At 52.7% G+C, this 14,672-nt stretch overlaps 1 protein-coding gene across 1 annotated transcript; it reads left to right on the top strand.

Moving 5' to 3' along the window:
* The first annotated feature begins 7,478 nt into the window (after nucleotides 1-7,478).
* Nucleotides 7,479-13,372, top strand: Tpbgl (trophoblast glycoprotein like). Its single transcript, XM_036176816.1, has one exon. It carries the CDS (start codon nucleotides 7,778-7,780, stop codon nucleotides 8,930-8,932), a length of 1,155 nt encoding a protein of 384 aa, XP_036032709.1. The 5' UTR covers nucleotides 7,479-7,777; the 3' UTR covers nucleotides 8,933-13,372.
* The last annotated feature ends 1,300 nt before the right edge of the window (nucleotides 13,373-14,672 follow it).

The following is a 14,672-nucleotide window of genomic DNA, read 5'->3' as shown; positions in this document are numbered from 1 at the left end:
GGAAGAAGTGTGGGTTCCTTCTGAAGGCAAGTGGCTAATTAGACTCTAGACTCCTCCTTCTGGACTTCCTTGCAAGAGAAAAGAGTGAACTTCTCTACTATAGCATTCAAGAGGCTGTTCTGGTAATTACAATACATACAATGGGACAGAGTCTTTATTATCCATCCCCATCACCACCATTATTTTGCACTGAGCAGTCCAGGCCAGTGATCTAAGAAGTCTGGGGAGAACACTAAGCAATGGTAGGATCCCCACCATGAGGAGTAGCTCCATTTGAGGGCAATCATTAGGAAAACAAATGACAGGGAACGGTGGTGAGGATGTGAGGAGAGGAATGCTCATCTGCCATGAGTGGGGATGTAAACTGGTACCGTCACTATGGAAGTAAGTATGGGGCTTCCTCCAAAACCCAGAAGAAGAACTAATGTGATAGAATTATAACAGCCCTAGGGATTTACCCAGAGGACTCTAATCAGAATATCACAGATACATTAGCACGTTCATGCTTGCTGACATGCCATTCACAACAGCCAAGGAATGGAACTAGCCTAGATGTCCATCATCACATGAGTTGATAAAGAACACACACACACACACACACACACACACACACACACACACACACACAGTGACATTTACTCAGCTACAGAGAAGAGTCAGTTATGACATTCACAGAAAAATGGATGGAATTGGAGATCAGTTAAGTGAAATAAGCCAGACTCAGATAGACAAGTATCACATGATTATTTCTCATATGTAGAATCTAGATGTGTGTGTGTGTGTGTGTGTGTGTGTGTGTGTGTGTGTGTGTGTAAAAGAGAGAGGGGGAGAGAGAGGGAGAGAGAGATGGGGAGGGAGAGAGAGGGGGAGAGAAAGGGAAAGAGAGAGGGAAAGAGAGATGGGGAGGGAGAGGGAGAGGGAGAGCACGCACACGTGCTCCTGAGTGCAGGTGCCCAAGGAAGCATTAGAACCGCTGGAACTGGAGTTACAAGCAGTTGTGAGTTGTTAGACATGGGTGCTGGGAACTGAACTCTGGTCCTCTGCAAGAGTAGCACAAGCTCTTAAACCTCTGAGTCATCCCTTCCGGCTGCAAAATTCACATTTAAGCATACAAACAGAACTGGGCACAGTCGTCTATGCTTGTAAACCCAATACTGGGGAAATAGAAACAGGTGGATTCCTAGGGCTACCTGTCATTAACCTATGACCTCCATGTACACACACACACACACACACACACACACACACACACACACACACACACACACACACACACACACACACACACACACACACACACACACACACACACACACACACACTGTACCTATCATATGCATGTACACACACAACAGAGACAGAGCAATAATTGGCATGAAGGAATTCAGCACCATGGACAGATCAAGGGCCTTCACTGGTAGCCCCAGGACAGCGCCCTACAGGGTAAGGATCTCTTTGTGAGGTGGTGGCTGTTCTTTGTCTAGGTCAGTTTCAGAAAGCCCCACTTCGAGCTCTTAAGACCAGAACGAAAAAATCAAAACGGGAAAGCTTCCTAGGGATGGAGGATTCAGGGGATGGAGAAACAAGACTGTGACAGAAGGAACAGAATATTGAAGAATAAGGGAGCATGAGGGTGGGGAGGTCTCCGTGCTGGAAGGACAGTGGGCCAACTGTTCCATGAGTGAAGGGACAAGGCAGCAATGGGTAGAAGTTAAGGAAGATGTGCTGGGGGGGGGGGAGGTCCTTCTACTAAGCTCTACATTAGTGCTTCCAACTTCTGGTCCCCCAACTCTGATGCTGGCATTGTAGGGAGCGTATGCAATGTGCCTGGGATTCGGTGCTTCTGATTCTCAGACTCTGCATCCCGTACTCTCTGCTGTGTAACATATTGCTCTAAGGTTCAGTAGCTTACAACCACCACTCAGGGGTGGTTCACAACTCTGTGAGTTAACTACTGGATAGCACTACTGCAGTTGGGCCCACACGTCATCTAGGATCTGGTTGGTCTCAGGAGATTGAGTTGAGATGGCTCACTCTTGCTCCATCCTCGAGTCTACCCATAGCAATTCCAGGGAAGCTAAAAAGGTGGCCCCGAAGTCTAAGCACTCACAAACCTCCTGCTTACACCGCACTTGCTGATGTGCCATTACTCCAAAGAAGTCATGTGGTCAAACCAAAGTCAGTGTGAGAAGCTCAGCGTGATAGTATAGATCAGAGTGGTAGGATGCATTCAGGAACACTGGGATGGCCTCCCACAGCTGTGCTGCGGTTAATTCCCCACCATTCCTATTACCAACACCACAAAAGTCTATGCTGTGCTTCGCAGACACTGTGGCTCTATGGTTCCCCAGGGCTGTGATTCTTAGAATTCAATGTTTTGATGTCAGGACTCTGTGACTCTGAGAGTGGAAGACTATACAGCTGAGGAAGAGCACAGGAGCCCAAGAGGAGGCTAAGGAAGTCATGCAAAGGAAGGGCCTGCCTAGATCTCAGCCCCAGCTCCATGTCTGGATTAGGTAAATGGCACCAGCAGCATGCTTGGAATTAGAAAACCTGGAATGTAGTTTCTGGGTCATGACTTCAAAAACAATTATGTGTAGGTATAGGGAGGGTATGTGCACACAAATGCTGGTACTCCAAACATGGATTTTTTTTTATTTGTGGCTTTTTGCAGTGTTGAAAGTGGAACCCCAGGGCCTCATGTATGTTAGGCAAGTGCTCTACCACTGAGCCACACTCCCAGGCACTAAACATGCCTCTACCCCAGCCAATGTTCTCCCACAGCCAACAGTTATGGAGCCCTGTTTTCTGAGTGATACAGGAGATCAACAAGGGCCATTACTGCGAGCCTGGGCTCTGTGCAGCTCAGGAAGAGGGGCTTGTTCCCAGCTCCTCCAACTGCACCCACAGCTGCTGAGACCTTCCCTGAGTTTCAAGGGAACCAAGATTTAAATGGGCTCTTGCTCTTGGCCCCTACTTTCATCTGCAAAAATAAAGAGAGGAGAGCAGGGGAGGGAAGAAGGGACGCAACCCTGCTCCTTCCTCTCTCCCTCCTGTCCACGTCTGACTCAATGGTCTCTTGGGCCAGCTGGTGGCTGTGCTTGACAGTCAGTAGCTGTGCCCCTTGGCTTTTCCCAGAGGAGTGATGGCGAAGCATGCTGTCTCTACAAGGGAAGGAGGCCTGGAAGAGCACAGCAAACCATGACAGTCCACTGCTACAGAGGGACCAGTGGCAACCACTAACCAAACCACCTTGTAGCACCGGTGAGGAAAAACCCAGGGAAAGACTGTGGCCTGCTCAGTCACACCCCAGCAGGAGACCAAAACCAAAAGCGTTGGGCTCCCTGCCCTTGGCTAAATGTAAGTTGCTGACTCTAAATGGGATCTCAAGTCCAGCCTGAAGCACCTTTGTAAGCCATCAAACTGAGTGCAGGGCAGTAAGGGAACATCTTTGTCAGTGGTGCGTGGGTGGAGAAGGGAGGTGGGAACAAGAGCACTTACACGTCCCAGGGACTCAGCCCACTCATTTATGTTAGCCTTTCCTTGGGGGCAGGACACAGAGTGGAGCAGAGTATTAAATATCAGAGAGTTATTTAAAAAGCCAATTGCCCGCCCTTCCCAAGCAGAGTATGGCCTCTGCTGACTCAACGGAGAAAATGAATCTCGGGCCTATGGATTTTCCTGTGTCTCAAGGCAGTGTGGGAGGAGGGAGGCTGTGACAAGTGACGGAAGAGGGAAGCCCACAGAGAAGTTCCCCCTCCCCCAGCCAGGGCAGGACAGAGACCGCAAAGAGAGGAGCCGTGTCTCCTGTCATGCCAGGCTGCTGGGATGCACCTCCATCTGCCATAGAGAAAGGTAGACACACACCTGAAAGGGACGGACACACACACACACACACACACACATTTATAGTTGCTTTCACTGTATGACTAAGCAAGTTAAGGCCTTAACTGCCATGGAGCCAAGTTCAAGGCCACATATGAAGGTGGAGGCACAGATATGAATGAGTTATATACTATTTCCATGCCTAAACATCTAAAGAGTCTAGGACTAGCCGGGCAGTGGTGGCGCACGCCTTTAATCCCAGCACTCGGGAGGCAGAGCCAAGAGGATCTCTGTGAGTTCGAGGCCAGCCTGGTCTCCAAAGTGAGTTCCAGGAAAGGCACAAGGCTACACAGAGAAACCCTGTCTCAAAAAAACTAAATAAATAAATAAATAAATAAATAAATAAATGAATGAATGAATAAATAGTCTAGGACTAAGAGGCCCTTTGCCCATATACATATTTCTTTCTTTTTGTCAGATAGGGAAACTGAGGTATAGAAACACAGAGGCTTGCCCAAGAATTTGAGTGATCTTCAACATCTCTAAGGGCATAAGGAGATGGTGCCTGCTGAGTAAGGGGATGCTGTTGGGTGACCCTGGGGAAGTCACGGACCTTCCTGTGCTCCAGGTGCACTGGAGCATAGAAGAAGCAGGGTCTTTTCAAAGAGAAAAAAAGGCCAGAGTGAAGGAACCTGAACACAGGAGGGGACACCTCCTTGCAAAGCTCAGAGGGAAATCCTGAGATCTAGGGGAATAAGAACTCAAGAACAGAGGCCCAAACTAAGCAGGATGATAATCTCCTTTAATCCTAGCACTTGAGAGGCAGAGACAAGCAGATCTTTGTGAGTTGATGGCCAATCTGGTCTGCATAGTAAGGCCAGCTGTAGCTACATGGTGAGACCGTCTCAAAACAGAAACAAACAAACCAACAAAACCCTGAGGCCTGGTCCAGGTGCACAGCTGCTAGTTACTCTGCGTAGATGTGACACCATACCTGCCTTGCCCTTAGCTCATGGAACTTTGAGAGGGCCAGCTCACCACCCACAGGTTCCCAGTCACACTGCTAAGAGGGGACCCTGGGCACAGAGGACTGTTATGGCAAAAGAGCTGTGGAAACCTGAGCTCCTGACCTGGTGTGGGTGGGAGGGGCGCACGCAGCCCTCCAGGTGAGGGTCTCCTGGTACACTTATAGATGGCAGATCCTCACCTACCTGGCCTCAAGCCAGAGACCAGAGACTTTCAATGGAGGTTCACTCCCTTGCTCCTTCTCCCTGATGAGCCCTGAGCTGTGTCCTGACAACACAGAGATCAGACTGGTCTGGAGTCCACAGTTTTAAAGCCCAAGAGAGTTCTGACACTAAATGACGTTCCAGGAGAAGACAGCAAACACAGCCAGAGGAGACTATCACAAAGGAGATAAACAGTCAGGAATCAGATACTTGCATTGACTGAATCAGGAAACAAACAACTTCAGCCCCAAATGTTTATGCATTTATTAAAACACCCACTGTACATAACACACTGACAACTCCCTGAGAGAGGGCTCTTCTTCCAGAGAACACAGCAATTTCCTCATTCCCATAACACAAAGAGCATGGGTCCCCCTGCCCAATGATTGTAGGTTCTCTGTGGCTTCTCTACCTCAGCTGAGGGGTTTAGCACCAATTAATGAAGGCTGCCTTCTGCCCTATAGCCCCTTTCCCTTACAGGGGGATCAGTGAGCAGCAATCAGAAGTCAGCCACCACGAAAACTTGAGAGGAAGCACTGGCCTTGGCAGTGGTCTACAGTTCCTTAGGAGCTGGAGGCGGAAGTTCTCCGTGCAGTCAGGCCAGGGAAGCAGACAATTCCGGCCACTCGTGTCTGAGCACATATGCCATGTGAGAAAAGGGACCTGTGGTCTCCAAAGACCAAGACCACAGTCTAGGGCTCCATCTGCACGTTTGCCCTTGCACACAAGTCTGCAAACTGCTCCTCTGAGGCTGCGAACCTGCTCTGGCCCAGTAAATGCGCACTCAAGCACTTAGGTGTACTTCTGAATCTGTGGACATATACCAGGTTGCACTCAAAGCTATATTCCGACATGAATAGGCACCAATGAGCCTGCATGTCTTTGTGTAAGACGAATCTGTTTGAACCTGCTGTGTGCAAGTTGTACAAGTCTCCCATGCACACACACACACATCCTAGTAAGAACGAATTTGTGACACCACACATGGACACGTGTAAGTCTGTGTGTGTAAAACTTGCCTTTCTGTGCAGAGGCATATATGTATGTATAAACTCATATCACCATGTATACAGACATGCCCAACTCTAAATGTAAATGGGAGAGCTACCATGGAGACAGGGAGAGAGGACTGGGTCAATAAGAGCTGGGGGACCTCCAGCATCACCAGCCTGGCCCTTTTGATGTTTGCTTGAGACCCAGGCCACCGAAGGGTGAGCCTCTAAAGTGGGTTCACCTGCTGGCCGACCTGTTAAATACAGCTTCAGGGAAGAAGTCAACCAACTGTCCCCAATTCCTGAGAGACAGCGACTGATTCTTGTAGGGAGGAGGGGAGCCTCCATCCCAACCAGCTCTGCCAAGTAAGATGCTCGAATGGCCTGAAGATCAAATGTCAGCTTCTCCAACCTGAATAATTCATGCCAAGACCAGGAATGCTCCCTTCTCTGGAGTCTGTCTCTTTAAATCAGGTCTTGAGCTTCCCAGTTCTGGAGAGAGAGAGAGGAAAAAAAAAAAAAAGTAACTAAGTAAAAATCTAGAACAAAACAAGCCTATTAGCAGCTCAGCCCCCACCTCAGCCCTGGAGCCTACCACACCCACACCCCGCACTGCATATTCAGTTCCTGATTTCCCTGCTTCTGGAGCCCTCTCCCCTAACCTGCACCCCACTCAATACTGACTGGCAGGGGAGTTTAGCAGGGCAAAGCTGACCCATCATATCTTAGGAGTGCTCAGGTGCTGGGGAAGGGTGGGAAAGCAGAGGAGAATCAGAGGCCAGGGTCCCTGAGCCTGGGGGAAGGGGGTCCAACCTGACGGGAGGAACCAATGGGAGAGGTCCTAGCCGAAGCAGCACAGCCTGAGTTAGGGGCATGAGAGGTTCGGGAACAGGGGGTACTGCAGACTTCCCTCGGGCATGGGACAGGGTCGACAAAAGACTGACGCACACAACCTGCAGAGGTGGAGAACCGGCCGCGCCTAACGGAACTGAGATCGCAGAAAGGCAGCCAAGGCTAGGTATTTTCCAGGCTCTCGCCCTTAGCACAGCCCCTTTCCTTGACTACAAGAAGAGTAACTTTCTCAGCCCACCCCACCCCTCTCTTCTAGCAGCAGCAGCTCTAAACTCCTCTCCCACCTTCGCGGGGTGCACAGACCCACCGGCGAGGTCAGCCCTGCGAGCCCCGCCCCACATGTGCCACGGAGGGGGGAGGAAAGAACCTGCCTAAACGTAGGGGGTGGGGAAAGAAGCAAGTCAGAGCTTGGGGAGCCAAACTTCTCAGCAGCTCGGCAACTAGAGAGCAGGGGAGCAAGAGAGCGCAGCGGCCCAAAGCTTGCTGCTGCGGAGCCTCCCACCCCGCCTCCCTCGGCGAGGAGGTGCGGAGACTCCGCTGGGGGCGGAGGAGGCGGCCGGGAGGCGGGGAGGGGGAGGCAAACCCTGCCCACTCGGCTCGGAGCCCAGAACGGCCGCGGAAGTCGGAGGCCGGAGCGCAGGGCGACCAGGGCACCGGGGGTGGGGGGCTCCTGCCTTACCCCTGTTGCCCCCCTACTCAGCAAAGTGAAGGCTGCTCGGACTTTCCAGGCAGAAGAAACCGATCGAGACTGCCAGCCGCTCCGGGTCAAGGTCTAGCCTACCCCCACCTTCCCGTACCACCCCCACCCCATCATCACCAAGCGCTCCCAACTCACTGGTGAGCGCGGCGGGCCAGGGGCTGGATGCGGGGACGGCCGCGATGGCCCCGCGCGCGGGACAGCAGGGGCTCTGGAGCCCGTTGCCAGGGCTGCTGCTCGTGGCGGCGGCGCTGAGCCGGCCCGCCGCGCCCTGTCCCTTCCAGTGCTACTGCTTCGGTAGCCCTCGGCTGCTGTTGCGCTGCGCGTCGGGCGCGGAGCTCCGGCAGCCGCCGCGGGACGTGCCACCCGACGCGCGCAACCTCACCATCGTGGGCGCCAACCTGACCGTGCTGCGCGCGGCCGCCTTCGCGGGAGGGGACGAGGAGGAGACGGACGGCGTGCGCCTGCCGTTCCTCACCGCGCTGCGCCTCACGCACAACAACATCGAGGTGGTGGAGGACGGAGCCTTCGACGGGCTGCCCAGCCTGGCGGCGCTCGACCTGAGCCACAACCCGCTTCGCGCCCTGGGCGCCCGTGCCTTCCGCGGGCTGGCCGCGCTACGCTCGCTGCAGCTCAATCACGCTCTGGCACGGGGCGGCCCCGGGATGCTGGATGCCCTGGACGCCGCGCTTGCCCCACTGGCCGAGCTGCGCCTGCTGGGCTTGGCGGGCAACGCGCTGAGTCGCCTGCCGCCTGCCGCGCTGCGCCTGCCTCGCCTGGAGCAGTTGGACGCGCGTGTCAATGCGCTGGCCGGCCTGGGCCCCGACGAGCTGCGCGCGCTCGAGCGCGATGGCGACCTGTCCCGGCCGCGCCTGCTGCTGGCGGACAACCCCATGAGCTGCGGGTGCACCTCGCGCCCCCTGCTGGCCTGGCTACACAATGCCACCGAGCGCGTGCCCGACGCGCGCCGCCTGCGCTGTGCCTCCCCGCGCGCGCTCTTGGATAGGCCTCTGATGGACCTGGATGAGGCGCGACTGGGCTGCACCGACGACGATGCTAACGAGCGCGGGGAAGAGGTGGACGTCGCCGGCCCGGAGCTAGAAGCCTCTTACGTCTTCTTCGGGCTGGTGCTGGCGCTCATCGGCCTCATCTTCCTCATGGTGCTCTATCTAAACCGCCGTGGCATCCAGCGCTGGATGCGCAACTTGCGCGAGGCCTGCAGGGACCAGATGGAGGGCTACCACTATCGCTACGAGCAGGATGCAGACCCGCGCCGCGCGCCCGCTCCGGCTGCCCCCGCCGGCTCCCGGGCCACTTCCCCTGGCTCGGGTCTTTGAGCCTCACCTCCCTAATGGGAGGCTGCCCCTGTCAGCTGATGACTTTACTGGGGCCACCCAGCCTTCCCCTGCCTGGCCTGAGCCCTGGAGATGACACACCAATGAGTTTGGATCTCCGAGACCTTTGGATCAATCCTAGCAGCTCTCCCATCCCGAAGCTCCAAAGTGTACTCTTTTCCCCTGGCCCAAGAGCTTCCAGGTCAAAAACCCAGAGATGCCCCCATCTGTTTCCAGAAACGAATCCTTCCTGTTCATCCTTCCCGGACCACTGAAATCCCTTCTCCCTATCTCGGCTTACCCAAAGACCCTGCTCTTCCATTTTGAAATCTCTAGCACTTTCTCCACCACTCTACATGCTTTGAGCCAGACACTTGGCCAGACTGCACTGATCCCTGGCCCCAGTTAGGAGCCCTCAGTCCCTTTCTCATAGCTCAGGGGGTCTATATCCCTTCTGGTCTTATCGGAAGGTTTTTGTGGAGTTTGAACCTTTTGTCCCACCCCAAAATTCTGAGCCCTCCATCTGGTAAGCCACATCCGGAGGCTCTGTGGCTTAAGTGGCCGCTCCTAATCTGACGTGCTTCCTATCCTGGTTCAGGCTCCTCCATTCCTTGGCCCTGGCTGGGTCTCAGCTCCCAGCCCCGTCTCTCTCAAGCCTTGGTATAGAATCCATCCAGAGCCTTTCCACGGGGCTCTGATGTCCCAACGCTCAGTCTTTGTCCTCAGTCTCAAACTCAGCTCTTCACCTCAGTCACTTTCAGGCCCTGGCCCAAGTCCTAGGCTCTCAGTTCCCTGGACACCCACCACTGGCACTTTTACCTGCCCCTGCCATTCACGGGTCAGGGTCCAGAGAGGAATCTCCCCATGGTGGAGTGCTAGCTACCCACTGCCCTCGGAGGAGGCGTTCTCCCATCCTGTAGGCAGACCCTAGTGAGAAAGAGAGCATGTGAGGTGCGCAGGGCCTCCAAACCGGGGTTGCTGGTCCATCTGGGAGAGGCTGGGAACCGCTGCCCATCCCATTCATCTGTGTTCTCTCCCACCCATGTGGTCCTCCCCTGGGAACTCCTTGCTACCACCTCTCATGCCTTCTGGAGGAGGACAGAGTCTGACCTCTTGTCTCAGTCGAAGGCCTTCCTGCTCAAGGTCATGGCCTCAGCGCCCTGCCTTCTGCATGATCCCAAAGCACAATGGTGAGTGAGAAGGGACTGCCTCCCTGCCTCTCACCCTATATCAGGCAGAATGGCAGGCCCCGCAGGCCTGCACAGGAAGTTTTCCTCCTCTGTGTATTGGCTTGAGGCCCGACTTCCCACCCTCAACTGAGAAATCTGGACCTCCCTTGGGCTGTTTTCTAAAGTCTGCAATAATCTCCGATACTCTCTGCGCTTGTAAGTGGTGCTGTGTTTTTCCTACTGACCTTGGGGCGCTGGTGGGAGCGAGAGGTGACGAGGGCATTTGGGGCAATGGCCTTTATGTGCTCTCTGGGGATGTGGGGAAAGAAATGGGCTGTGAACACACAGAGCAAGATTGAGGCTAAACACATGGAGGGGCTTTCCACCACTCTCTCGAACAGCCTGCTTTTTGATGGTCTCAAATGGGCTTATCCACTGCCAGCATGGGATTCTAGGCTTCCTTTACACTCCCTATCCCTTGTTTGGGGTGGGGTCTGCAAGGAAATATGTTTAGACTGACTGACCTCGCCTCAGATGAGCCTCTAGGGAAGGAGACTAGCTATAGAGGGGAGGCAGTTTACTGGGACAAAATTGTCTGAGGGGGCCATTGGCTGCTCCAGGTCCATCTGCTTGCTAGCACCTCCTGTGTCCGGCTATTTCATTTTAGCTAGAGGAGTTGAACCCGACCGAGCACTGGGTGTGCAAAAGGCAGAGGAACTGCAGCCTGGAGAGAGTAGAGCAAAGTGACCCCCTTAATAAAGGTCGATTTGGGAGGCGGGTAGGCCCCAGGCTGGAGGAAGGTGGAGGAAGGGGCTCATACTTCAGTATTTCTAGAATAGTTTACTTATGATCTCCAAGCCCTAAAACCATGAGGCAGGAATCTAGAGCTCCAGCATATATTTTAGAAGTTTAGAGCCACATGTTTCTAGAATGTGTGGCTTCTAAACATTGAAAAGGCGATCCAAGTGCCACAGGAAGCCTCCATTGTCTTTAGTGGGACACGGTGCACAGTCTCCTTGCCTTCCCCTAGTGGATGCTATATCTGTTCCCCCAGCCATTTTCCATGAACATCTGTCAGTGACCTTCAGTGTGTGCCCTAAGCATCCTCTAGAAAAGAATAGTGATGTTCTTATGTGGGTTAGGAAACCACCTCTCAACAGATCACCTCAGTGCTAAAAGTGTGCCCTCTGATGACTGCAGTCAACCCTAGCAAATAAAATGTGCTGTTGACTGCGGCTCATTGTCAGCAAACAAAGGAACCTTCTGCGGTAGTACCACTTTGGATATCTACTAAGCCCTAAGAACTTAGATTCCCTGAGTCATGAAATAGCAGCAGATATTTGGAAGATCAATTAAGATCTACTATATATGAGGCAAGATTTTGCCTTTATGTCTTTTATGGACTCCATCAGAAGCCAGCTCTGGTCTGCTATGAGGTAGTGATCTGCCAGCCCACATCCCCAGCCTTCCTCCTCGACAGATCTAGCCACACATTTCGCCTATACTGAATACAGCTCTGCCAGTCCTAAGGAGGCTAATGACCCAGAGGCCCTGACCCAGCCTTAAAGGACTTTGTAGATGAAGTAGCATTTGAGCTGAATTGGAGTTTATTCTGTTTTGGTTTTTCAGTGCTAGAGGGTTAAATCCAGATCCTTGCACATGCTGGGCAATTACTGTACCACTGAGCTATAACCCATAAACCACTGGTTTGTGTTTCCTTTGGTTGGTTTTGATACAGGGTCTTGCTTTGTAGCCAAAACTGGCCTTGGACTTAAGACCCTCCGGTCTGAGCCTCCTTAGTGCTAAGACTCCAGGAATGAGCCACCTTGACTCCCTGATAGCAACCACTCAGTCCATAGAAGTGCTAAAAATGAGAGGTGGGCAGAGGTCCAGAGGATAGGGACACCAGGGACAGAGTGACAGAGAAGAAGCTTTCTCTGGGATGTCCCTTACAGAGCAGGTAGGGCAGTGAGCAGGGGAGAGAGGGAAAGTGTGGTTGTAACTGAGAGTGTGGTAGACATGAACCCACTGCACACTTGGAGACACAGGCAGACTTCCCAGGCTGCTGTGACCCATAAGCAATTTAAAATTGCCATCCATTCACAAACTTCTCTGGGAGAAGCCTCTTGTGTCAGTGACCCTGAGCTTCCCCATGCCCTCAGAGCTGGAGTGAGAGCCAGTGAGGGCCTGGCTTGAGCCTGAGGACTGAGTTTGAATCTAAGCACCCCTCTTTCCGGGTCACTTGAATCCTTGGATCAAAATATCAGGTGAGTCCTTCTTGTGCATTGGAGAATGCTGCCGAGCAGGTCTCTCTCTTCCTAGCCCAGGCTGGCACTGTCCCCCAGAATCCCTTGCTTCTCTGCAGCTCTGCCTTGCTTCCATTCAGGCTGTGACCTCTGCAGACACTGCCTCCCACCGAAGCCCATCTCCATCTTCATTATGTCAGCCTGGCAGATGCTTGGCCCTAATTTACAAGCACGGCCTTTCCTAGGCTGAGGGAAGTGAGTAGGGCACTTAATATTGCTGTGCTCATGCACATGGCCACCTTCTGAACCCCTCCTTCCCAACCTCACCCCACCCTGTGGAATGCTTCCCTCAGCATCCTACAGGGGCAGCTTTTCCAGGGTTTGTAGACAGAGGTCGCTCAACACCCTCTTCCTTGGATGCCTGTGGAAGCCAAAGCTCAGAGGAGCCCCTTCAGGTCAAAAAGAGGCCAGAATGCCTGTCTCCAAGGCTGGTCTGCCCTGAGTCTGAGTACCTGGTAGGCCCATCACCTCCAAACTCAGCATCTTTTTATTCCTGTGGTACTGCTTCCAGAAGTCAGGATGAACCATAAGAACCTAAAGAGGAAAAAAGAAAGCCCACAGTGGGATAGGGGTGGAGGGGCACCATCAGCTGCTTCAAACAGTTTGAAGGAGTCCTTTTCTGGCTTCTTGGAGGCAGTGGGTGTGCTGGGAGCCATGTCTGCTGTGAGGGGAGCAGGGGTCTGGTTCTGGATGCCTGAGCTCAAGGCCCAACTTTCAACCCACCTTTCTTCCTCCTGCATTGGCTTTGGTGAGCACCTGAAGAGCACAGGGCTCACAAGCAAGAACCAGTTCTCACTGCTGTCCTGGGTCCAGATGGTGCCATACAAGGTCATGTGAATGTGGCCATACAAGCACAGGCTGTCAGGGAAGTCCCTGAGTTGACCACTCAAACTAGGAAACTTTGATATAAAAAGACTCACTATCAATAATCACATGGGGAGATTCTTAAAAAATAATAGTACAGGGTTGGGGATTTAGCTCAGCGGTAGAGCACTTGCCTAGCAAGCACAAGGCCCTGAGTTCGGTCCTCAGCTCTAGAAAATTAGTAATAATAATAATAATAATAATAATAATAATAATAATACACAGAAAGGCAGGCATGGTGGCACACACCTGTACCCCCAGGTGTCCAGGGACAAAGCAGGAGGATTACTGCCAGTGTGAGGGCATCCTAGGCCAGACGGAGACCTCAAACAACAGCAACAGGTACTGGAGAGGTGGTTCAGTGCCTAAGAGCACTCACTGCTCTCGTAGAGGACCAGAGTCCAGACCCCAGCACCCAGGTCAGGCAGCCCACAACTGCTACAGAGGGCCTATTGCCTCCTGCTGGCCTCAGACACCCACAGGAATGTACAAATACATACAGATGGACATAAATAAATAAGATTTCAAACATTTTTCATTTAAATTTCAAAAAGAGAAGCAGGCACTGGAGAAATGATTCAGGGGTGAAGAGCACTTACTGATCTTCCAATGACACTAGTTTAGTTCCCAGCCCCTTCACTGGGAGTCAGAACTGCCTGTAACTCCAGATCCCAAGGATCTGGGCCCTCTTCCAGTCTTAAAGCAATTATACATACATTTCATATACATACAGATGCATACACAAAAGTAAAAACTCCAAACTTAAAATTTTTTAAATAGGCAGGCTAGGGATGCAGCTCAGTTGAGGGAGTACTTTCCTAGCATGTACAAAGCCTTGGCTTTGGTCCTCAAAACTGCATAGATGGGACATAGTAGAATATGCCTGTAAATCCTGCACTTGGGAGATAGAGGTAAAATGAACAGTTCAAGGTCACCCTTGGCTACATAGAAAGTTCAAGGTCACTCTGGGCTACATGCAACCCTGCTTTTATAAGAATTCTAAAGGGGTGTGTGTGTGTGTGTGTGTGTGTGTGTGTGTGTGTGTGTAATCAAAGGGAGGCAGGGATTAATGAGAGCTGTGTAGGCTGCAGCCTCGGACCCAGTGACTTTTGACAAGATTCCAGGAGAGAGGGAAAGGGCTGAACTGTGCTGGGCTGCTCTAGCGAGCCTCCCAGAAATTCATAACTAATGCCCTTCCTTTCTTGCTCTCTGGCCGTGAGAGCTCCTCCTCACGTCGTAGAGATGCAGCCAGCTGTCCCCGGCCCTGAGTCTCCCTTAGCCCAGCACCCTTCCCCAGCATAGCATCAGAACTCTCTGTGCTGTGTGTCTGCGCCTTCACCTGCACTGGCCACTCTTCCTGTCCCCTGCCCACATCAGGACAAGGGTAGAACTGTCTCACTTTTA

Source organism: Onychomys torridus, chromosome 1 (assembly GCF_903995425.1).
Source record: "Onychomys torridus chromosome 1, mOncTor1.1, whole genome shotgun sequence".
Classification (NCBI taxonomy): domain Eukaryota; kingdom Metazoa; phylum Chordata; class Mammalia; order Rodentia; family Cricetidae; genus Onychomys; species Onychomys torridus.
The sequence above is the reverse complement of the archived record's forward strand: the minus strand, read 5'-3'. Positions and strand labels throughout refer to the sequence as shown.